Source organism: Chelonia mydas, chromosome 10, assembly GCF_015237465.2.
Source record: "Chelonia mydas isolate rCheMyd1 chromosome 10, rCheMyd1.pri.v2, whole genome shotgun sequence".
In the NCBI taxonomy this organism is placed as follows: Eukaryota; Metazoa; Chordata; order Testudines; family Cheloniidae; genus Chelonia; species Chelonia mydas.
The window spans coordinates 71,609,833-71,634,729 of NC_051250.2; the positions used below are offsets into that span (position 1 = coordinate 71,609,833).

Below are 24,897 nucleotides of genomic sequence, written 5' to 3' on the forward strand. Positions count from 1 at the left end.
AAGGGCTAAGTGGTCCTCCTACTATGTTTTGCAATGACAAAAAGTGCCACCTAATTGGCACCTTTGCTGGCAGTAAAGTTGGACTCCCAGTCATAACTTTCAGACCCCAAAATTCTGAGATATTCAGATCTAGTGTTTTGGCTGGATCCAGGTGACAGGGTATCATGTGCTAGAAATCCTCCATGGAGATGCAAAGCTATTCTTTTGACTCACCTGGAAACCAGTCCTGGTGGGTCCTATTAGCTGCAACCCAAGCATATAAAAGGAGTAAAATGTCCCTTTCTGAGCCAGAAACACAGAAGATTGCAAGCAACCATGATTGAAACAGTGAGGTTGATCTGTTGTAATTTAAGATAGCACTAAAGATAAGTCTGAGGCAGGGGGTAAGTTTGTACCTAACCCAATGTGCGTATGTGTCAGAAACAGAGATGGAGTATCTCCTGCTTACATACCACTATAAAGAGAGGGGTCAGTTGTGAAACCTGGAACTTGATTATACATGTATGCACATCCCTGCCTGCTAAAAGTCTGGGAGTGTTTGAATATTGGGTTTTGGCTGCTTATCTCCAGTGTGAAACTCTGTAGAAATCCCTGCATGCTGCCATTTTTAAAATGAAAGCACGTGCCCTCTTCTCTAGCGCCTGATTTTGGGGAAGTTTGGCTCCAGATGTAGATTCAAACTTTACAGTCCAGAGCCATCTCAAGTGTCTGTCTTTGGCCTTCACTACAGGCCAGACGGTCTTCTCCACTCAGCAGCCATATGAGGGGTAAGAGCACTTATTGTTCGGGGGGATTGTTCCAATAAGACACAGAAACTAGAAATGGTCCCATGCCTGCAAAATTCAGTTCCAGGCCTGGAAAGGGTGGAAATGCTGGGATGTCAAGTTTTGGTTCAGCCCGTTATAAACAGAGGCCATTTGAAAATCCACACTCAGGTTCAGAAGCTGGCTATCCCAAAAGTTTGGATCTGACTGAAGGTGGTCAGAAAACCCTACAGTCAAAGGACACTGATCACATGGGGTAAAACTACTTGACCCTAATGGATGAGCTCTGATCAAAGCACAGCAGAAAAGTCTTAATACCCATAAGCCCCCGGACCAGGTTTCTGTCCAACTCCAGATCTGTTGATCCCAGCGCACATGAGCAACACTGGCTGTCATTTCACATGTAATCCCAGCTAGTCCCAGCAGTGCAGATCCTGTCCCAGCCTCCCACTTTCTAAATTCAGTATCATCAGAGGGTAAAGCTTTTATTCCCATATTCCGTGCTGCTTTACCAGACAGGCTCTCAAACCTAATTAAGCTTTGCATTATCATTGTTTTTATCACATTAAGATCCCACTTGGCTCTCAGCAGCATAGACCACAAAGTCAACACTGCATCTTTAAACAGAAACAACAGATTTTGGTTCAATTAAAAATTCATTAAAATGTAAATTAGTTTGGAATTTTTTTTCCTTCCAATGCCTACTCAGTGTGGTACTTTAATTGCACAGAGTGTTCAGAAGAGGGGGACTCTAGGCACAGAGAGAAATTGATCTCCATGTACTCACCTAGCTAAATGATCTTTGAAGGGCGTTTAACCCTTTTCCTTCACCCACTGCAGCTTCTGTTGTCACACAGTAGATCTTCAGTTCACCGCAACACAATCAATTGCCTTAATGATCTGAACTATGTTATTTTACAGCTATGGTGAATGACTGATTGACATTATCATGCAACTTTGATTCCTTTCCTCTCTTGTTCCTTTGAAATTCTCACATTGCTCCCAGGAAAACTTTTTCCAGTAAGGCCCATCTTGAAAGCCAGCTGGTTCATAGCAGATTTGACTCGGTGTGCCAGAATAAATTTACGAGCCGTATCCCTTATAGAATCTGCAGCAGCCCTGGAGGTGTAAGTCCATTCTTACTAGACCATGCTTTGCTTCTAATGTGCTATAAAAATATGTGTGTGCATTATTTTTTATATCTGTATTTTAGTTTAGTTTTCTTAACATGGTAAACCCAATCACTATAGCAAGTTCATTAGATGTCCTTAATTGCTAAGAGCACGCTCAGAACGTATGGCAAATGCAACGTAATTGAGAACTAATTAACTTGTTATAGTTATCTCGTTATATGCCAATTAAACTTTTAAACATTCTTTCCAGTAGATAAAGAAACAATAAAATTCCATCGGGCTAAATTCAGAGCTGGGGTAAATGGGGCAACTCCAGTGACTTCAACTTGTTTTAAATTTCCGTCTTTCCGCTTTTTCCATTAAAAAGATCCACACAAACAAGGGGCGGGGGGCGGCAATTGGCTGTTCCACAGAAGCAGTGGAAATGTTTATGCTCAAACTGTTGTCAAAAGCAAACAAAATCAAGAATAATATTTTCTTTAACCTCTTACAGTCCAGTCATCTGAGGTGTTACTTGTAATAACAGGCAAAAAAATATTCAAATCAGAGAGTGACTGTTAAATTCATAGTGATTCTTTAATGTTTGTGAAACATTTTGAAGGTGAAAACATTAATTGTTAATTATTAAAATAAAAGGCAAACTCTCTGAGCCTCTTCGAACTGACAGTAAAATCACTGCCTAGATTTATTTATCACTGTGAAAAGAGACATGGGCATGAACACACCACATGGGGGTGGGGGAAATTAATGAGATTTTCCCATCCTGGGAGATATTTCCTACTTTTTTTTTTTTCCAAACTGAAAATGTATGTGGGAAAGGATTAATTCTGGAGCCAGAATATTATAATAATGAGAGCCGGAGAAGGGATAGTTAGGTGCTCATATACCATAGTGCTTCATGGACTGGTGTTGGGGTTGGTCCTGCTTTGAGCCGGGGGTTGGACTAGATGACCTCCTGAGGTCTCTTCCAACCCTGATATTCTATTATTAGATTAGATTAGATGAAATAATCTCTTGAAAGCAAACAGGGTGGCACCTTTGTGATACTAGGCAGCCACGAAGAGCCAAATCCAGCCTTTGGCAGGTACTTTGGGAGTTGTGTCTATTCATATCTAGGCTGAATCTGGTCCAAAAAGTTTAAATTAGAGATGGGTCTGGACAGGTCAAATTGTTTAAGAACATCATGACCACCCACACCTCCCTTAACTTTCTTCCAAATCCCAAACTGAACCTATCTTTTCTCTCCTTGCTATTTCCAGGAAGCTCCGTGGTACAACGAGAGAGGCTGTTCTCAAGCGATTTTCCCACCTAACTTTCCATGCCAAGATAACAAAACCCATCCAGAGACCTTTCAGGTATTTGCTGCATGTAAACATTGTGAAAGTCTCCCATAACTCCTGTGGTTTAAATCGGCAAAATTCCCGGAGTGGAAAGAGTGTGATGTAGTGTTATGGAGGTTACTGGCAGCACACCAGAAGACTGGACTGCCCTCTCCTGTGCAGTTCCCCAAGATGTGCTAAAACAGCAATGCTTGCACGGTCAAATATTGTGTGTTTTTATTACCTTTTTACAATGTTTTCATTACGTGCTTTTATTCTGTTGTTCTAAGTTGCTGTAATGAAAGCTGGAGCGATAAAAGTTGATTGATCACTACGTTTCCATGTATAAATGGAGGGGTTTTTTTCCACTAGGAATGCGTGAACCTCAGAAGGTTCAAGTGTTTGATTGAATGCAAAGACCAGGCATCAAATCCAGCTCCAGTGTAAACTCGCTGAGGTCAAGACCTTTACATTGATTTTTCCGAGTACTTGTCAGGTTATTGGGACATCAAGTTTGCAAAACTGGGCTGGAAATCTGGTGAGAAGGTCTATGTGTGATCTAGTGGTTTGTTTCATCCAAGCTTTTTTTGTTAGTTTGGTATTATGTGGGTTCCCCATGTCCTGAAATTCTAAAAACTAAAGGAGTTTTTATTTTAAAAATGCCATAGTTGACTTCAGTGGGAGTTTTGGGTGCACAGGGAAAGCAGGGTCAGGCCCTTAGATAAGGATGTACTGTTTATAGTTGAAGTCAAAGTAATGGTAATGGGTGGATTCCCTAGTTCTTCTTCAAGTGCTGATTTTTGTGTGTGTAACACTGTGGAGTATGCATGAGCTCCTTGCATCTGAGACCATAGGATTCTTGCTAGCGATGTCCATTGGTCTGGCCTGTGTTCTTCTCCTCCTCATGCTCCAAACCCAGGGCATAAAGGGGTGATGTGAACAGATCACCTCTCCCATTCGTCCCCTACTGCCGCATGGTCTGAATCAGAACTCTCCAGCATCCCAAGCTGATCCTGTCTTCAAACCTGCAAATATTGTAAATAGAGTTATTGTTAGTTAGATTTAGCTCTAGTTTTCCTAGAATTAATTTCTAATTAGAATGTGAGGACTTCCCTTCCCCTTGGGGAACCCCCTTCCTTCCCAATACAGGACAGAGATTATGACTCTACTCCTTTCCAGTCAGCACTGACCACGAACAGTGCCTTTATTGCTTGGGAGAAGCCCATTTTTCATGGAGTGTACCATTTGCTGCTCTTTTCCCAGCCTCACCCAGCAATCACAGGAGTTCAGGCTTAGGAAACATTTCATGGATTGGGCAACGAGGCCCCAGTCTAATCCAAGGCAGGCCAACCCTGTGCTTCGGGCAGAGGTGTTGAGAAGTGCGCCTGCTAGCACCATGACAAATTCCTCTCTCTTCCCTCTTTAGGGACCGCTCTCACGATGGGATACTCATCCAAGAGGTGGATTCCCTTTTCTGATGCAGAGCCGTAGATCTGGTGCCATATAAACATCAAGGAAAGGGTTTTCATTCCAGATAGTTCCTGATCACCAAGAAAAAAGGGAAGATGGAGACCCATCCTGAATCTTCAGCAACTCAATATCTTTATCTGCAAATTGAGGATTTGGATGGTCACCCTGGCATTAATAATCCCATCCCTAGACAGAGACACTTGGTTCATAACTCTCGACATGAAGGATGCCTATTTTGACATAGACATTCATCCCTCCCACTGGAGGTTCCTCAGGTTTGTCGTAGGTCCCAACAACTACCAATACAGGGTACTTCCCTTCAGACTAGTAACTGTACCCAGTGTGTTTGCAAAAATATTCTCAGTAGTTCGCAGCACATGTTCGTCACAATGGCTTGACAGTCTTTACATACCTAGATTATTGGTTTTTGATGGGCAGGTCCTGGCTGGAAGTTCTGACCTCAACGAAACCACTGCTCAATCTTCTGGCATCACTTGGCATCTGTGTGAACACAGAAAAGTCTGTCCTGACTCCAACACAAATTATACAATCCATAGGAGTGACTCTGGATTCTATCAGAGCAAAAACTTGTCTTCCCATAGGCAGATTCCAGTAGATGAACAATCTAATCAATCAAGTCAGGAAGAATCCAAAGACATCAGTTCATTCCTTCCTTATCCTTTTAGGCCACACGGTGTCATGCACCTATGCAACACCTTTCACAAGGCTTCTCTCCCGTATCTGCTAGCTTGGCTTTGAACAGTTTATGCGCCAAGAAAAGACAGCATAGACAAATTAGTAATGATTTCCTCCAATGTGAAGGATCCTCTAACTTGGTGGGCAAACAAGGAAAGTTTGTGTGGGAGTTCACTTCCTTCTTCCACACCTGAGAGACCCTTAATCACAGATGCATCATTATGAGGTTGGGGCACCCCCCTGGATGAGCACAGCCACCTAGACTCCTTGGGAGGCCAGAATGCAAATAAACCTGTCTGTGCTGAGAGCTGTCCGGGAAGCCTGAATGGCGCTACATCAGTGCAAGCCCCAAATACTGATGTGCAGTTGCAGCTCTGGTGTAATATAGGGCTGGAATTGGTGTGGCTTACTCTAGTTTGAAACTAGGGTGAGCAATTCTGGTATAATGTGTTTACACTGGTGGCTAGCTACACCAGAGCAACAACAGTACAATATCTCCAGTATAACATGCCCTCCTATGGAGATATGGGAGTTCAGCCCCTCACAGGATTGGTTCCTTAGCTTCTTGGTGAATATATCTCTGCAGTTAGTACAGTCTGCTTCTCCATCCAGCTTCAGTAGAAATTTCCAGGCTAAAGAAGTCTTATCTGCCACTGATGCCATTAAACATTGATTCGTGCCTTTCTTGTACTGTGCCTTAGACTCATCCTCTGTAATTCTTCCTTCACTGGGCCCCAGGCCATGCTCCAGAGACTGCAATTCATTGTGAAATGCCTCTTCCACGGCTCTTGCGCCCAATAGAGTCTTTTCCCCAGATAGTTTAGAGATGTCTATAAAGTCGATGAGCATCAGTGTCCAAAATTCCACAGGGAGGCCCACGAGTGGGTAGGACAGAACACCAAAAGGGCATGAGATGATGTGTGCACCAGGAGGGGAGATGCCAGAACTTTTTAGGAAGTAGGTAACAAGGATCTGGATTACTTAGCAGACTCACAGCTGTGATTTATTCATAGAAAGAAGGAAGGGAAATCTTTCTGCTTCCCCACACTAAAATTCTCCGTTCCCTGGCTTTAGTCACGAACCTCCCAAGCAGGAGATGTATATCTCCACCCTCCATAGAGTATTCTGCATCCGATGAAGTGAGCTGTAGCTCACGAAAGCTTATGCTCAAATAAATTGGTTAGTCTCTAAGGTGCCACAAGTCCTCCTTTTCTTTCTGTAGCTTGTGTTATTGTTTGCTAAACATACTGTGGCACATTGTTTACCTCACTCTGCAGCTTCAAGATCTTTCTGCCGTTTCTCTGCTCTAGGAATTTCATAAATAAATCACTAGGTCAGGAAGTCTCCCTCTTTCTCCCTCTCATACCCTCCCCTCTGTATTTGTACAGATCATTTAAACCTGCCATGAATGCTACTTTTGATTGCTCCCCTCTGATGTTATCTCTGTGTACTAGGCTTAATCCAGCAGAAGATTGATCATTCATACTCCTGACCACAAAGAACCCTAATGATCTAATACCATAGTACAATCAGATTTAGATATTACCTGAATGTAAGTTTGTTTCCCTGGTAATGTAGACATCTAAACCTACAGACCAGGTGTTCAAAGGAGTGGGTTTTCAGGGGCTCAGTACCATGGCAGAGCCAGATATTCAAAATTATCTCAGCTCCCATTTAGGCACCTGAAAAGACAGCAGGATTTTCAAAAGTACCAGGCCCCAACTGCTCCCATTGTGACTTACATGCATCCAACATACTGAACTCTTTTGAAAATCTGGCCAAAAGTGACTGTTCTCAGGTCTCCCACTTAGTCCTTCTCAAGACTAAACATGGCCAGTTTTTTTTAAATCTTTCCTTATAGGTCAGGTTTTCTGACCTGCTTTTCAACACGGCTGTAAAGAGTGACTGAGTTTCTGCCAAATTCAGGACAAGATGAACTACTGGAATCTTTCTAGTAGAGAAAGGCCAGAACCAGAACTTCAAATCCAAAAATACCCCTGAACTGTAGCGGTTTTGAAACTCAGCCATAAACATCATGATTAGGGTTTATTACAATATCAGGCCAAAGAGAAATATTACATCCTAACAGCTCTGAACTGGGCTGAGGACAAAATCCAGGTCTGAATTTTGTATCTGAAGCCCTTCTATGTTAACTAGTCACTTTAAAGCTATCAGTGTAAAGGAGAAACAATAACCAGTTGGGGCTTATTTTGTGCAAAGTGCTGTTAAATTTGAATCACTGCAGGTTGGCTATAGAAAATATCAGTGTTATACACACACACACACACACAATCCAGTCCGATTAATTGAAAATATGGTCTTGTTTAGCCCAGTTTCATTATAGTGCAAGTTACCAATATGTTATTGCTCTTATGAATGAGTTTTACTTCTAAATCAGCAGGCTGGCCCACTGGATGTGTACAACTCCATGCCTACGCGAGCGACAGTCACACCTCCAGTTGTAACACAGGCTTTGTCTACACTACCAAGTTTTGTCAACAAAACTTAATGTTGACACCCAAAAGTCGACAAAACAAAAATTACCAAAGGGTGTTCACGCTTGCTCCCTCTGTCGACAGATCATGTCCACATTGTGGGCACCATCATCGACCGGGTGAGCAATGCATTGTGGGTATGTATCCCACAGTGCAGTGTTGTGGGAAGGTGGAGCTGATCACTGCGCATCTTGCGAGGATTCCCTCCCGGTTCTCCCACAGCCTCCGCAGCTGCCGGGAGCAGCATCATGAGTAGCTCTGGAAGCTCTCCATGCTGAGGAATGTCAAAGCAGTGCAGCAGTCTCTCCTCCCGCCCTCCCTGCGACAGCAATCTGCCTGCCGCTGCCTTCCGAGTGCAGGGCAAAACACGGGCATTCCAATGATTTCCTCTTTGTTCCCCAAACGGAGCAGCACCCTCAGCTGTCAGATATTTCCCACAGCTTTGAAAGGGGAGGGGCGCATGCCTGCAGAGATCAAAACACTGAGCAGAGCAATCAGGGCAGGCATTGTGGGATACTGGTGGAAGCCAGTTCTGTCGACAAAACAAACAGCAGTGTCTACACTGGTTCTTTGTCAACAACAAAGGGAGGGGAAAAGAAAAGAGTCTCTCATGGAGTGGAAGTTTTTTGTCGCCGACACCAGGCGTTTTTCCCCACAAAAGTCTCATTGCAGTGTGTACGCTCTCACTGTTTTGTCGCCAAAAGGCAGTTTTTGGCCACAAAACTTGGTAATGTAGACAAAGCCATAGACAAGAATAAGGCTGAAGTGTGTAGGCTCAGGGTAAGCAGGGAATAGAACAGGTAACTCTTGTGCCTTTTCTACAGCAACATGATCTATGAAAGACTCCTTTGTTTGTTTGTTTGGCTCTATGTAAGGAAAATTTGCAAATGCAAATTTCTATGAAATTCTTTGACTGCTTCCATGAGCCTGTGGAGCTGACACTGGGTTTGAACTTAGTGGATTTGCTCCCTTTGGCTGTGGAGGTTTACAAAGGTTGATGAAAACGCAGCAAGAACCAACATTCTTTAAAGTTAAAGCCTCCTCCCGCTTGTTTCCTTCTCTTTCTCACTGCCTTGGGCACCTCTGTGACCCTGTGCTCATCAAGCATGATCAAAACATTCCCAAGTTCATGGCCCCCCTGGGAGAATGCTCCCCGCCCGCTACATACACACACTGCCACCTAGTGGTTTGATAATCCACCAAAGCTTGACAGCAACAAAGAGGGGCAATGCAAATCTGGGGATTTCAGCCAAATGCCATTAACGCTGCATTTAAAAACTTGACATCCGACAGTACTCAGCTATGTTCCACCTTCCCAAATTGGAGGTGCCCTGTTAGAGATGCACAAACTGCCAGGCTATAATGGATTGGGTACAGTGCCAGCTGTGCAGATGCATTTGGAAATATCACTACATTAGCACCAGTCTCAGATAACAGGAGGTACAATTGTCACACGTTTTCTACCTTTTCAGTTTTTTGTGCGTGTCTAATTGAGGGGGAGGAGGAAGGACCTTATCTCTTGTGACTAGTGGTGGCACAACTGAAAAAATTGTTTTTGTTACCAGGTGGAAAGCTTTTCACATGCAAATTGTCAATATCATTGCAACGTAGTTTTTTTATTCATCTAAAACAGTTTATCTGACCAGAAAAAAAATAATAATAAAAAGAAAGATTATTCTTGTTTTATATCAAACATTTCACTCTGACAATAGTGAGTTGTACACAATGAAATGTTGGGATGGATCACCCCATTTTGCAATTTCCTATGGGAGAGAAAAAACAAAGGAGAATAATGGACAATTATCTGTTTTGGACATTCATGCCAAACAACAGTCAAGTGGCTGTTTATGCAGGCTTTTTATTTTCTCTTTTTCCCCATCAGAGAAATTGGTACATTTTTATAGTTGTGTATTTTGTTGTCCCTTCATTGTTTACAATTCCCTCTCAGAAGCTGGGAAAATCATGTCACATTCCCTACTGATTCCATCCTTTGCTATTGATTTTTACTTCCAGAAAATCCTAATAGAGCTTGAAATTAATACAATTTAATTTTGTGCTCTCCATTTATTTTGTGCCAAAATGAGGATCTTCGCTGCTGTTGCACAGCTCTAGGTATACAGAATATGGCAGAAGTCGACTCCTGAGGACAATAAACACTGGGAAGAGGAGTACATTGATACTTTACACTCTCCATCCCAAGACAGTGAGGATCATTTGCTCCAGCCCAGTGAACCAGGTATAAATATTTCTCTCTTGGATGGTTCATCCAAAAAATGGAATTTAGAGGGCCAGATCCTAAACTGGAATAAATCAACCCTGTTCCCTTGATTTTAACCTACATCAGATTACCCCAACTGAGAATCTGGCTCGATATGTCTTGCCTCTTAAGTGAAGAACACACTTCTAGACCCATGAGCCAAGTCATCCAATGATCTCAAAGCACTTTGCAAGCAGCACAGTATCTCTGTGAGGTAGGTAAGTGTTGTTTTGCATATAGTTAAACTGAGGCACAGTTTGAGTGACTTTGTCTAAAGTCAAACAGATCTGGGAAAAGAACCGAGGTGTCCTGGTTCCCAGTGACTTGCTCTGCTCACTGGAGGGCTGCTTAGGCATAATTAGGTGTAGATCCATTCACCAACCAAAGATGCAATGGATTCTTTCTGCATCGATGAAGTGAGCTGTAGCTCATGAAAGCTTATGCTCAAATAAATTTGTTAGTCTCTAAGGTGCCACAAGTACTCCTTTTCTTTTTGCGGATACAGAGTAACACGGCTGCAATTCTGCAAGAGTGGAGTTTATGCAGAAGTGGGATCTGCTATGTATGACAAGAGCCTTCAGGAGAAGACTGGGGACGCTGAATCTTGCTAAGTCTGCAATGCTGCTTCCTGCTAATGAACTTGCTGAGGAGGAACAGACACTTCCTGGCCTGTGGGAGATGTTTCACTTTTTCAGGAGGCCTGAGGCTTTCACTGGAGGAAGTGCCTGTAGGCAGGTTATAGTGTTGATAATGAGGCTATGAAAGGTTGTGGCCCTGGTTAATATAGGCTTCCATTTGTCATGCCTGTTTGTCATGTCACCACACTGTTTAGCTGTATAAAATGGACTGTAAACTTTGTTCATTTGGGACTGACAGCTATGATAAAGGTTATGTGCATTTTACAGCTTTGCAAATTTGAAGGAGAAAGGTCTCACTGCTCAAGGACTTATCATTCATCATATCGCAGAAGACACTATTAGATCATTTTGTCTGTCCCTCCCCTGCCAGTTCAGGATGCCACTGCTTGGCTTAATGGTGCCTCCTGCTTAGGTTAAAGACTTGGTTTTAAATACGTAGAACTTCTGCTCTCTCTACACATCTGTGTCTTTCATATCTGCATTCTAAATCCACCATGCCTCCCCAAGTTGTGGATTGCACCCTCAGCAAGTTTGCAGATGACACTAAACTGGGAGGAGTGGTAGATACGCTGGAGGGCAGGGATAGGATAAAAAAGGACCTAGACAAATTAGAGGATTGCGCCAAAAGAAATCTGATGAGGTTCAACAAGGACAAGTGCAGAGTCCTGCATTTAGGACGGAAGAATCCCATGCACCATTACAGACTAGGGACCGAGCGGCTAGGCAGCAGTTCTGCAGAAAAGGATCTAGGGGTTAGAGTGGACAAGAAGCTGGATATGAGTCAACAGTGTGCCCTTGTTGCCAAGAAGGCTAACAGCATTTTGGGCTGTATAAGTAGGAGCATTGCCAGCAGATCGAGGGACATGATCATTCCCCTCTATTTGGAATTGGTGAGGCCTCATCTGGAGTACTGTGTCCAGTTTTGGGCCCCACACTACAAGAAGGATGTGGAAAAATTGGAAAGCGTCCAGCGGAGGGCAACAAAAATGATTAGGGGGCTGGAGCACATGACTTATGAGGAGAGGCTGAGGGAACTGGGATTATTTAGTCTGCAGAAGAGAAGAATGAGGGGGGGAATTGATAGCTGCCTTCAACTACCTGAAAGGGGGTTCCAAATAGGATGGCTCTAGACTGTTCTCAGTGGTAGCAGATGACAGAACAAGGAGTAATGGTCTCAAGTTGCAGTGGGGGAGGTTTAGATTGAATATTAGGAAAAACTTTTTCACTAGGAGGGTGGTGAAGCCCTGGAATGGGTTACCTAGAGAGGTGGTAGAATCTCCTTCCTTAAAGGTTTTTAAGGTCAGGCTTGACAAAGCCCTGGCTGGGATGATTTAGTTGGGGATTGGTCCTGCTTTGAGCATGGGGTTGGACTAGATGACCTCCTGAGGTCCCTTCCAACCCTGATATTCTATGATTCTATGATTCTAATGTCCCTAGAGAGTTAACTGTTATTTCTTGAATCCTTGGAGCTATTGTATGGGAATTTGGTTAGTACAAACTGATATTTATAAAAGGTCAAAAGGAAATGTAAAAGTGTCTTTCCTTTCTTTTCCTTGCCTTCAAAGCAGAGAATGCAACATTGCATAAAGAAGTTGCTTTTGCCACTATGCAAAGATTTTTTTTTTCAGTACTCCCAGTATTTAGTGCAGAATTCTATGAGTGGAGAATTATTCTCCAAATTACCAGAGGCAAGACGATATAATAGTCTTTTATTCTATTTCAGAACATATTACTCTTCCTTTACGGACTGTTTTCCACAGTTTACTCTAATCTTCCTGCAACCTGTCTTGTAGAGGAGATATAAAATTGAGGCCCTGCCACATTTGTGCACCTGTTTAATTTTAAGTGGGTGAGTAGTCCCAGTGGCTTCAATATACAGTGTGACTAAGAGCTGCAGAATCAGGCCCATTGTTTGTGACGCACTTTGGGATAAATAGCATATTAGCAAAATGGGGTGTGTTAAACCCAAATCTTGCACCATCCTTTATGGAAGAGTCTCAGACTCCTCCAGAAGGACTGTGTGCAGGCTGAAATATATTGTACTATGGTCTGTATGTGTTATACTGATTTTGTGCCTATATTCAAGGCTGCTGTACTAGACACTTAGACGTAACTGATGCAGTAAGTTCCCCAGATTTATGTCACAGAGCTGCATGGAGTTATGTGACATTTTGTGACTATGTTAATCAGTTACAAAACAAGACAGTAAATTGCCTGGTTCCTTAACCCATGGGAATCCAGGGAGCCAGACACCATCCTTCACCCAGGACATTGGCTCCCCCTCCAATACTGGATCCAATTCAAGGTTCTGGTCCTCATAGCCAATGCCTGATCACCTATAGAAGGTCTTTCCCTCTGCAGTGCTCCATCAATAGGCATGAGGCAGCTGATGGCACCAAGAGCAAGATTCTACAGTGTTCTCTGTGAAAGCACCTAACTATGGAGCTCTCTGGTATAGGACATCAAACTCAACTCACGGCATGCCTCCTTCAGGGCCTGATCTTGTTTCCATTGCAGTCAATGGCAGGGCTCCCACTGACGGACTTAGTGGCAGGTGGATCAAGACCCAGAGCAGGCATCTATTTACACAAGTCTCTCCTTAGCAGAAGGGATGACTCTCCAGCCAACAAGCCCCATTTCCTAATAAAGTCCTCACCCGGACAGACAAACAGCCTATGGAGTATGACTCCTGCCACAGGCAGAGCATAGAATCCTGCCCTCCTGCTCAGACCGCTCTGAGGCTGTTCTGATATTTAGCCAATGTGGCTGGCACACTCTAAACAGAAGGATCAGACAGAAGGGACTGAAGCACCATCTGGGGTGGAGCAGGCAGAGACCCTGAGGAGCAGAGCTTCTGTACCACTAAAGATTCACATAGGGAAAGTGCCGATTGTGTGGTGTTCCCAAGAGTCACAGGATGAGAGCGCCACTCCTCTTCCTCCTAGGAATCCCAGATGCCAGCCATCACACTATCCAGCCTCCTTCTCAAAGCCCTTCTTCACCGCACGCTCTACAGCCCATTCGTGAGGCTGGCCACGCTGCCCATTTCCTGTGGAGCCTCAAGACGCGGTGGACAGAGAAGCTGAGGAAATGGAAATTGGAAGGAAAACAAGCCTTTTTTTCTGGATTACTGCAGAGGGGAAATTATGGAGCTGTTTCCACTTCCACAACATCTTATTAAACCCAAAGCTCTTGCTATGCTCCATTCTGAATACTGTATACAGACTCTAAATCTACTGGATATGCTCTAGTATATACACAGAGGCACAGTGTAATTGTACTGGACTGGCCTATGCTGTATTTTAACCTATAAATTCACAGTACCTGATGGTTTGTTTCCCCTATTTACAATTATATTAAATTTCAAAAACCCAGCTCCCACAGGAGGCTATGAAAGGGCATCAGGTACAAAAGACCCCCGCACCTCTTTCATACTGGCATCTAGTACTAGGGGAACACACCACACCACACCCCTGGCTACCCACAAAAAACTGTGCCACTTTAACTATACTGGTGTAGTTATATTGGGACAACCCTCCACATACACTCAGTGTGGGTGCAGTTATAGTGGTAGACGTGTTTTATCAGTGTATCTCAGTCCCATATAACTGCATCCACATCTGGATTTGTACCAGAATATCTCTAATAATAAAAAATCACACCCCTACTCGACATAGCTATACCAGTACAAAACTGAGTGTAGCATAGAAAATGGCAGTTCTCCAAGTGGCCCATTTAATAGCCCTGTTTTGCTTAATAGTCCTCCTATTCAGGCTAAAGATGCTGTTTTAAATATGTAAGCAATTAGTCTCTCTCTCTCCTTCCCTTCCCCTCCCATCCCATCTGTGCCTCTCCTATCTGCTGCATTATAATCCACTGCATACCTCTCCAGTTTGGTGGCATGTATAACACCAGATAATTCACTGTTCTGTCCGGCAACCTCTAGCTCAATTGCAACAAGCCTGGGTTTGGACACAGCAGGCCAGCTTGGCCTTGGCTAACCCCATTGCATTATTGGCCCTTTATCTCCATGGCAGGATCCATCCTGGAATCATAGCCTCATCAATGATAAGGCTGGAAGGCAAGAACCTCCTGGGTCATTCTCTGGTCCAACCCTTCCTCCTTTTTCCCTCCTCCCACCCTGTCACACACACACACACCATCACAACCCTGCCTGTGAAAGAAATTGCAGCTCTGACCCCAGCAGCCATTTCTCTCCAGCATAGAAACTAAGATTCTGGCTGTAGCTTGCAGCAAGTTACTGGGGCTAGGAGTGTGACAGGTCTCTGGGAAGTAAGACTATTGTGTGCCTTTGGTGGTAAACACAATGGGCCAAATTAATCCCTGATGTAACTCTAGTGAGATTGAGTCACAGCAGGACAACATTTTATTATTACAAAAGCAGCATCACAATTTTCAAATACTTATTTTCCCCATGTTATATATTAATACTAATAAGGAATGTTAACAATTAATCTTATATTATTTATTTTTATATAGTGCTTTCTACCCCAAAGAACCCCATTTAATGTATACATCATACAAGAAGTGGAAAGGTTCAATCACTACTGTAAGCAATGTGATTATAATAATCATCATTATTAAGAGTATGTTTTGTTCGTAGAGGGGCAAACCTGCCACCAGCTGGCACTCCCTCCAATACATGCATAAGCAATTGACCTGCAAAAATTCCTCCAACACCTGTATTTACGCGTGCAGATTGTGTACGGAGCAAGGCTGGTGCACACATCATTTTGTAGGTGCAAAATACTTCCATGGGCATTTTTGCCAGTACAAATCTAGAGGGCTTGGCAATAAAATTTGAACCCCTGTGCAATGGGGTGTTGGTCCATGACATATAGTGCCTTTCATCTGAGGATCTCCTAGCACTTAGCAGACATTAATAAATGAAGGTTCACCACACCCCTGGGCAGGGGTAAGTTTTAATCATACTAAGTCCATCTTCTGCATACGGTAGATCTCACATGGGTCCATAAGGAGAGGCCAAAGGTTCTGCCTATGCCAGGGTATAGCACCTCCAATGTCATGAGAGGAGTGTGCCCAGTGCTGGCAATGGATCTGCCCCACACTTGAGAAGGGGGGGATGTTACAAAGCATTTGTCTCTGCCCACCTGCCCTTGTCTGTGTGAGGGGAGTGCAGGCAGGAGCTGCTCCCACTGCTGTCCCCAGGTGCCGGTCTGTGTGTCAGACAAACTTTGAGGGGGGGAGGGGAGGAGGGAGGAGGGGGATACATTTCCCAGCCTCTGTCTCCTTCCCTCCCTCCCTCTCTCAGTGTCAGAGAGGGTGGAAAAAGCTCTCTCCTGCTCCTTTGCAAAGAGGGGACCGGGCTCTGCCAGCAGCCCCTGCCCACCCCTGGGCTGCGGGGAAGGGCGAAGAAGGAGCGAACCCGGCGAGTCGGGCAGGGGGTGGGGGCGTTTCTCGGGCGAGCCCCCGAGCTGCTGGCCCTCCCGGGGGGCTCCGCCCAGGACCCCAGCGCGGCTCCCCAGCCAGCCGCCCCCCGCCCCCGGCCAGGAGCCATGCAGCTGCCGTGCCGGAGCTGGGCGCTGGCGCTGCTCACCCTGCTCGTGGGCTTCCTCATCTTCGTGGACATCTCGGAGCTCGAGGAGGAGGAGACCGGGTAAGCAGCCCCGCGCCCTGCCCCGCTCCCCGCCGCCTGCCGCCGGGGAGCGGGCTCCGGGACGGGCGCTCGGGAGGCACGGGTGGGCGCTGGGCTGCTTGCAGGGGGGTCGACTGCCCGGCGGAAAGGGGGTGCTCCGTGCTGGAGGGGACAGGGTGCCGGGGTGGGTGCTAGGGGTGGAGAGGGGTGCCAGGGTGGGTGCCGGGGGTGGGTCTGGCGGGAGGAGAGGGGTGGGTGCTGGGGGAGGAGAGGGGTTCCGGGGTGGGTGGTGGGTGCTGTGGGGAGGAGAGAGGTGGGTACTGGGGGAGGAGAGGGGTGCCGGGGTGGGTGCTGGGGGAGGAGAGGGGTTCCGGGGTGGGTGCTGGGTGCTGTGGGGAGGAGAGAGGTGGGTGCTGGGGGAGGAGGGGGGTGCCGGGGTGGGTGCTGGGGGAGGAGAGGGGTTCCGGGGTGGGTGGTGGGTGCTGTGGGGAGGAGAGAGGTGGGTGCTGGGGGAGGAGAGGGGTGCCGGGGTGGGTGCTGGGGGAGGAGAGGGGTTCCGGGGTGGGTGGTGGGTGCTGTGGGGAGGAGAGAGGTGGGTGCTGGGGGAGGAGAGGGGTTCCGGGGTGGGTGGTGGGTGCTGTGGGGAGGAGAGAGGTGGGTGCTGGGGGAGGAGAGGGGTGCCGGGGTGGGTGCTGGGGGAGGAGAGGGGTGCCGGGGTGAGTGCTGGGGGAGGAGAGGGGTGCCGGGGTGGGTGGTGGGTGCTGTGGGGAGGAGAGAGGTGGGTGCTGGGGGAGGAGAGGGGTGCCGGGGTGGGTGCTGGGGGGTGGGTGCCGGGGAGAGGAGATGATGGAGGAGAGAGGAAGGAGGGGCGGGGGGTTCAGGAGAGTTTCTTTGTCTGGCTCTCCGGGTCTCTTGCCTTTGCCGATGTGGGAAGGGGGCGTGTTTCGCTCTCTCCGCTCAGGGACTGAGCATTGAGCAAGTGGGGAACGAGGGTCTCTGAGAGGCGAACAGGGGGTGCGGGGAGCAGGAACCGGCCCGACTAGCGATGGGGGAAGCCGGCACCGGTCCCGGTTCCGGTCCCGGTCCCGGCGGGATGGGGAGCAGGTACGATCCCGATGTGATGGGAGGAGCAGATGCCGGTCCGGGTGGGGATAGCAGTGGCAGGTACCGGTCCGGGTGGATATGGAGGAGCAGGTTCCGGTCCGGATGGGGATAGAGGGAGCCGGTACCGGCCCGGATGGGGACGGGGAACTCGTGCCGGTCCGGGTGGAGATGCGGGGAGCCGGTACCGGTCCGGATGGGATGAGATGGGAGTGGAGAGAGCCCAGTCTGAAATGTGCAGGGGTTTCCACGAGGTGGGGCTGGGGTTCTGTGATTAACTCCCTGTGCGCCCCCCCCGCCCCCACCCCCTGTCCCCAGCTCCCCCTTCTGCTGCGCTTGGCCCTCCCTCCTCCCCTGGAGCCCTCTGTGTCTTGCTCCGAAGGCTCCTACCTCCTCCACTCCAGCCCCAGGCTGAGCCAAGCCTAGCAGCTATCTGCGGTGGGGCTGGGGACCCTGCCAGGTGGCCGCTGGGCATGACTCCATCCCATAATAACCTACTCCTAGGGGCCGCTTGGCATTAAAAGGCCAAGCATTCTATAGGGGCACAGAGTGGGGATGGAGGGGGCACGTTATAAACAGCGCGGGATTTCTGTTAACCTGCGGAACTTACTGCTGCAGGCAGCATGGTGGTAAAAGATCTGACGTTTCTATGAATCAGAGTCACGCTAACACCATGCAGGCTAAAACGACAAGGGTCCCCTCACTCCTGTTAAGAGCAGGGAAAGATTTCCCCTCCTCCTTCCCAGCACAATGAGTGCTCACGAAAGCTTATGCTCAAATAAATTGGTTAGTCTCTAAGGTGCCACAAGTGCTCCTTTTCTTTTTGCGAATACAGACTAACACGGCTGTTACTCTGAAACCTAGCACACAGCTGGCACCATAAAATAAATTCATTAATCCTCTTCATGGTTTTATTATTACATTATACTGGGTGCATTTCCTGGTGCTGAGGGCAGGAGGGGCTACAGAGGGCAATAACTTTCCTTTGAATCACCAAGAGACAGGGACACTGACCTAGGTGGACCATTGCTCTGGTCTGGTTTGGCAGCTCCTATGAAATAATAAAGCTGTTACAATGTATTTAAAAGGTGGCTTCTCTTCCCTGCCCCATTTCCATCAGTCAGACAGCTCTAATGGCCCTTGGAGGTTCAGCTGCACAGTTGTCCTTAGACTGTAAATGCTACAGGGCAGGAACCGGCTCTTTGTTACATGTTTGTACAGTGTCTTGTGCAAAGAGGTCCTGATCCCTGATTGTTGCCCCGAGATGCTACCACAATACAAATAAATAGGAATAATAATCTACTCAGGGGGTGCCTCCTTGTTAGGGTTAAGGGGCATTGGTGGGGCAATGGAGCCAAGATGCTACTGTCTTTTCTGCACCTGTTCTGGGGATATAATCTTGGCTTTTGGACTCGGGGCTGTGTGATTCCAGCATCTTTTGGAGACACTATGGGTATTTCTACCTTTCAATTAAACACCCCTGGCTGGCCCATGTCAACTGGCTCAGGCTGGCAGGGCTTGGGCTATGGGGCTGTTTAATTATGGTGTAGACCAGGAGTTCTCATGTGGGAGTCGTGACCCTTCTGTGGGGTCATGACGTTATTACATGGGGGTCGTGAGCTGTTAGCCTACACCCCCAAACCTCGCTTCGCCTCCAGCATTTACAATAGGGTTAAATATTTTAAAATGTGTTTTTAATTTAGAATGGGGATCATGCTCAGAGGCTTGCTGTGTGAAAGGGGTCACCAGTACAAAAGTTTGAGAACCACTGGTTTAAACATTCAGGCTTCGGAGGAGGTGCCCTTGAGGAGGGAGGTCCCAGGGCCTAAGCTTGAATGTCTACACAGCAATTAAACACCCCATAGCCTGAGCCCCACAAGCCTGAGTCAGCCGACATGGGCCAGCTGCAGGTGTTTAATTGCAGTGTAGACATACCCTAAATGCTTATGAACAGGAGAAAGTAGCTGCATAATGTGCAAAAGAGAAGGGGGACAGCATAGAGAAACAGAACTTTTCAAAGTTTTCCAACAGTTCTTAATGTATCTTTGAGAGCAAAGTTGCTCTAAATTAGAGATGGCAGGAAGCTGGATTTGCATCCAGCTCTGCATTTCAGCCCCCCAAATTCAAGAATGCTCAGATCCCAGGTTATGTTTCAGCCCCCCTCCTCTGCTCTCATCCCCTCCTTTCTCTTTGCTCAGCTTTCTTGGCCTATTGAAATGAAAGCATAGTCTGTCATGTGTCCTCTGGAAGGACCAAGTAACCAACCGAGGCTGGGAATCAGGGCTGGCTCTATTCCCCTCATGTCTTTCCTTGGCTCAGACATGTCCCTTGCTTATTGTAAGGAGAAGAACAGCTTGCCCGCTTTTACACATGCCCTTCCCCCCAGCTCTGGAGTCGGACGCTGGGGCCATGCATCCTGTCCAGAAGAAGATGGCTCGTATGCGAAGGGGGTTGGGTGGGAGGGGAACAACCTGCTTTTCTCACCCTCAAACACCGGGAAGTCTCAAGCATCCCAGTAAAAGCACAAATGGATAAAATGCTCATTAAATGCAAAGTGAAGGGTGTGAATATAATTGGCCAGGTGTCAAAAACAATCAGGCTGTTTTCAAGGACAATAAGTCCTCAGCATCACAATCTAAAAAGTGGTTTCAGAGGAGCAGCCGGGTTAGTCTGTATCTGCAAAAAGAACAGGACTTTTGGCACCTTAGAGACTCACCAATTTATTTGAGCATAAGCTTTGGTGAGCTTCAGCTCACTTCGTCGGATGCATAAAGTGGAAAATGCAGTGAGGATGTTTTAAACACACAGACCATGAAAAAATGGGTGTTTATCACTTCAAAAGATTTTCTCTCCCCCCACCCCACTCTCCTGCTGGTAATAGCTTATCCAAAGTGATCACTCTCCTTACAATGTGTATGATAATCAAGGTGGGCCATTTCCAGCACAAATCCAGGGTTTAACAAGAACGTCTGAGGAACAGTGGGGGGGGGGGGGGGGATTAGGAAAAAACAAGGGGAAATAGGTTACCTTGCATAATGACTTAGCCACTCCCAGTCTCTATAGTGAGAGCTAAGGAGCAGGGGTGGCTGTAGCTACTGAAGTGTGACAGATGTTTCAGGGAAAGCCAGTCATTTAGTTTGTTTGTTTCTCAAGCAATCCTTCTTGCTGCCCCCCACTTTGCTGCAGATGGGGGCAAACTGAGGCAAAGAATTAAAACAGAGGGAGTCAGTGCCAGCTTTAGAATTCAAGAACTACTCACTGCCAGGGCTGTGCTGTGCCCACCACCCCAGCCCTCTCTTTCTGTTCCGCGTGGCCTGTGCACTGTTTTTGTAGCAGTATAACTATGTCCATTAGGGGTAGGATTTGTGCCAACAAGTTATTTTGATTCAACCCCTACCGTGGACACCAGATCATCTATTTAGTGAGTTATAATAGTTTCCCTTCTTGTATGTGAATAAGCTACGCCTTTATAGTGTCCACATTAGATGGGTTGTGCCACTTTGGCTATCCGGGCATCGTAAAAGAAGTGTGGGTAGGCAAGTCCATTCACCTCTCTCTGGTATGTTGCACTGGCATTTCGAATGACATTGGTACTTAGTTTTCAAAGACTCACCTGATTCCAGGCTACTGGAACTTTAATCTTGTGGAGACTTCCTCTGCGTAGGTCCCTCTATGCTGTGTCCTTTGTTTCCCCTGAAATACTCAGAGCAAAGTTCCCTTGTAAGGCTTCCCTCTAGAACACACCTTGGGGAAGCTGTGACATGAGCGTGGCTGTTTTCTTATTCACCTTAGCCAGTGTAGTGTAATCGGAAATAATTGCCCTGCCCCTCTGCCTCTCACTGCAGGGAGAGACAAAGGCTGCAGTGACTGGGGGAATAACTATTGTCAGTTTCTGAGAGTAAAAATGTGGTTCTCTTTGTGAAGTTTAAAGGGACAGCGTCCCCTAGCAAGTTCTGCAGGGATCCCTCCCTGCCCTGATGATCCATCATAGACATTAAGGGAGCCCATGCCCTTGCTGTCACCAGGTGACTTCGTCAATAAGCCATCCTGGTGCACACTTGACACTGAGTCATGCTTAATATGTATTAACGCTTTCTCTGCTGGACTAGACTGCATGCCTCTCAGCCTCCGTTCTAGAGAAAATATATACTGCTCTTTCAAATGAATGGTATTGCCAGTGATTTTTGTCCAGCTTGGAAAACTGGGGATGGCACGCTACCCTTTGCTAGTGTGGCTTAAAAGTCCCATTGAATCCCTCACTTCATCTGGATGTGCACAGAATAACAGCAGCCTGTAGTGCCCATTTCCAGGAGACTGTGGCCTTTCCTCTCAGGCATAAAGCTGGCCTCTCCCAGCCATGCCTCCTGGCTGGATTATTGTAAACCTGCCCTTGATCCAGCTTCTGAAAGCTGTAGCGGCTGCAGAACACAGTGGCACCTCACCCTTCGAGTGGTGTGGGTTTCTACGGTCACTCCCCAGGTCTGTACTCTCTTTTGGCTACTTCTTCAGTTGAAAGTGCAACGCAAGGTGTTGCTGGTGAAAGTGTTGAAACCCTGGGACCCCGTTACTGTCTCCTTATAGGCAGCCGTGTGTCTGCTGCCACTGTCTAGAACTCAGCTTTCCCGGTTCAGTGGCAGACGGTTCTCAGTTGAGAGTCCCCCTCACAGTGCAACAGATCCTCAGCCTGGCCAGCTTCAGATCCCACTGCAGGGCTGTGTCTGGCTTCTGAGTGCCCACTGAGCATTAGCTGGTGCTTTGCCAGTGCTTTTGCTTTTGTTTCCTGTTTGCGGCTGTGAGGCAGAAGAAACAACAGGGGGTGGCTTCAGGGGGGGGGGGGTCAGTTATGATGGCTGAATGCTTGTATGCTTTAACTTGATTGTGTTGACAAGCCTGGAGTGACAACTTGAATTTATAACACTTCTGGCCCAGAGGATCTCTCCCTTTGGTCCACGGAGCACTCATGGTCTGCTTACGTCTTTCAGGCACTCTGATCTGCGGCTTCTGTCTCAGAGGTGAAGCACCTGTCAGTTTTAGAGTGATTTTTCTACCAGTCCTGTCCAAGTCTCTCTTAGGGTTTTCAGGGGATTTTTTTACCCAAGTAAACTAAAAAAAAAAACAAAATAACCCGAGTCTCTCTCTGAACTCTGTGTGGCTGCTTCTTGTCTTCCTTTGCTGGGTGTTTCATTAGTGTAAATTCAGCTGTGATGAAGTAAGAGCAAATGGTGGGGGGGTGCAGGCAGAGGTGTTCTGCGCCAAAAGGAGCCAATGCTACCATTGAAAGAGCTGCTGTGGGGTAAATGAGGAATACCCCTGTGGCTGTACGCATAGATGCATGGTGATGTGAAATGTGTGGATAATCCCACTTCCTGACGCATGCTACTGCTTTTACTGTAAAACAAGAGTAATAATGACTGATAAGTCGTGCCCCACTGCCGTTATATTGGGCGTGTGTGGATCTGAAACCTGACACTTCAGAGATGCCTCCTTTTTTATCCATGTAGCTCATTGTTTTAAGACAAGTTAAAGAGACATTAAGATAGTTTTAGAAAGAGAAAGAGTCAAGAACCTAGAACCAAGATCACCTGGGGCTGGGTGCTCAGTAAATAGGGGGACCATCCATCCCATTTTTAAAGGGACAATCCTGGTTTTGGGGACTTTTTCTTATATTGGCGCCTTTTTACCCCCACCCCCTGTCCCATTTTTTCACAGTTGCTACCTGGTAACCTTACCCATAAACACCAAGACAGATACCAAAGGAGACTGAGATAACCCATGACAAGTGCTGACCAAGTGCCATTTTCCCATCTGTTGGTTCTTTGGGTTGCATGTTTGAAAGCAACGGAAAGGGGTTTCCCTGAAATGAATGAAAATAGATCCCAGCATCATGTCCTTGTGAAAGGCAGTTTGAGGATTCCCTCTCATTGCCTCACTTTAGGCTACCTCAGCTGCACTTCTGTGTTTAGATTTGTTCCTTTCATACTGATTCTTCACTGATTTTCCCATGTCAGCACTTCAACGTAATTCGCTTTTCCTCTCTCGGGCACTAAGCCAGGGTCTCGGTTCCTGTGTCTTCAGGTTACACTTGCAATGAGACAAACACTTATTTGTGACAAGGCAGAAAACTGAGGGCCAAATTCTGCTCTCGTTTACACTGAGGCAGACCTGGAGTGGCTCCACTGAAATCAGTATCTGAGTGGCATAGCCATGTCTGCATGGAGACTTGTAGAGCATTCTCCCACCACTGGTCTAGCACCAGTGCACCTCCATTGATGCAAGCAAAGTTGGGAGATGTAGCATAGTTCAGAAGTCAGCATTTTTACCACTGTGTCTTGTAGACCTGCTGTAGACCTCATCAGTGGCTCATCTCCACCAGCACTCCCCTTGGTGCTAGCCCTGTTGGAGCTGCATCAGCCCTACAGCAAGGGTGAGGGAATTTCCCTGAAATGCTCAGCATGGACGCGGTCTCTAGAATTCAGTCTCATGACATTAGCAGGAATTAAGCTCACAGCTATAAAAATAGCATCTGATATTTAGGAAGGTTTTAACACTGAGGCTGTCAAGCTGTGACAACGCGAACAAGTGAGATTTTAAACGTTTGTAAGCGAGATTTCAAATGTTTCATTGAGACACATTGCCAGGTCCTTCATCCCAGCAGAGAAATGCATTCACAATTTCCTAATCCCAAAAGAGAGAACCTCACTTGCCATGAGAGTGGGAGTTGACAGGTCTTTCTAATGGCCCTGACTCCAATGTCCTCTCAATCTTGGTCTTTTTCATACCCTGCAGTGACAAGTGCAAAGGCCACTGCTGAAAAGTTGGGCAGGGGGAGATGGACAATCTGCCACTATCAAATGTTCTGACTCCTTACAGTGGGTTGTGAAATGGGATACGTTTGAGCAAGATGTGTCTATGGTAGTGACAAATCTGGGCTTTGGGAGGAGTGGCGTCAGAGGAGGCCTTTAAGTATCTGATCTCAAGCGTCAAAAATATTTCTCTCATCCCCTCACTTCTCTACTGACTTTGGATTTTATTTCTGACTTGTGAGTCAGGTTAGTACTTACGGAAATATAGGACTAAGACAGGTGGATGACTAATATAGGACTAAGACAGCCTAGGATGACCAGATGTCCCGATTTTATAGGAACAGTCCCGATTTTTGGGTCTTTTTCTTATTTCGGCTCCTATTACCCCCCCACCCCCGTCCCGATTTTTCACATTTGCTGTCTGGTCACCCTATGAGAACCAGGCATACTGCAGGCCAGCACCCAACAAGCTCTGCAAATCATCTCAACCAGCCTGACCTGCAGAACCCGCTGCTGTCCCAGTCCTAGGCTACGCACAATTCTGCCAGTGCACCTCACTTCACTTCTGATGCCCACTGCTAGTCCATTCCTGGCTCCCCCATTG

The 24,897-nt window shown here is 46.8% G+C and overlaps 1 protein-coding gene and 2 long non-coding RNA genes across 4 annotated transcripts in view; 2 read left to right on the forward strand and 1 right to left on the reverse strand.

The window, feature by feature from the left end:
• Nucleotides 1-2,459: 2,459 nt before the first annotated feature.
• Nucleotides 2,460-16,484, reverse strand: LOC119567260. 2 transcript variants are annotated; one of them, XR_005227200.2, is made up of 3 exons: nucleotides 16,351-16,484; nucleotides 5,099-5,187; nucleotides 2,460-4,241 (listed from the first exon to the last, which is right to left on the reverse strand). It is a non-coding gene; the product is annotated as an uncharacterized LOC119567260 (long non-coding RNA). The 2 variants fall into 2 exon arrangements; XR_006284207.1 differs by having other exon boundaries at nucleotides 2,460-4,757.
• Nucleotides 3,181-10,343, forward strand: LOC122461937. The gene is made up of 3 exons (XR_006284208.1): nucleotides 3,181-3,252; nucleotides 9,962-10,113; nucleotides 10,222-10,343. It is a non-coding gene; the product is annotated as an uncharacterized LOC122461937 (long non-coding RNA).
• ST8SIA2 (ST8 alpha-N-acetyl-neuraminide alpha-2,8-sialyltransferase 2) overlaps nucleotides 16,063-24,897 on the forward strand; it is a 43,990-nt gene continuing 35,155 nt past the window's right edge. Inside the window, exon 1 of the mRNA XM_037911596.2 lies at nucleotides 16,063-16,410. Coding sequence (XP_037767524.1) covers nucleotides 16,310-16,410 — 101 coding nt within the window. The 5' untranslated portion in view covers nucleotides 16,063-16,309. The remainder of the gene's footprint in view (nucleotides 16,411-24,897) is intronic.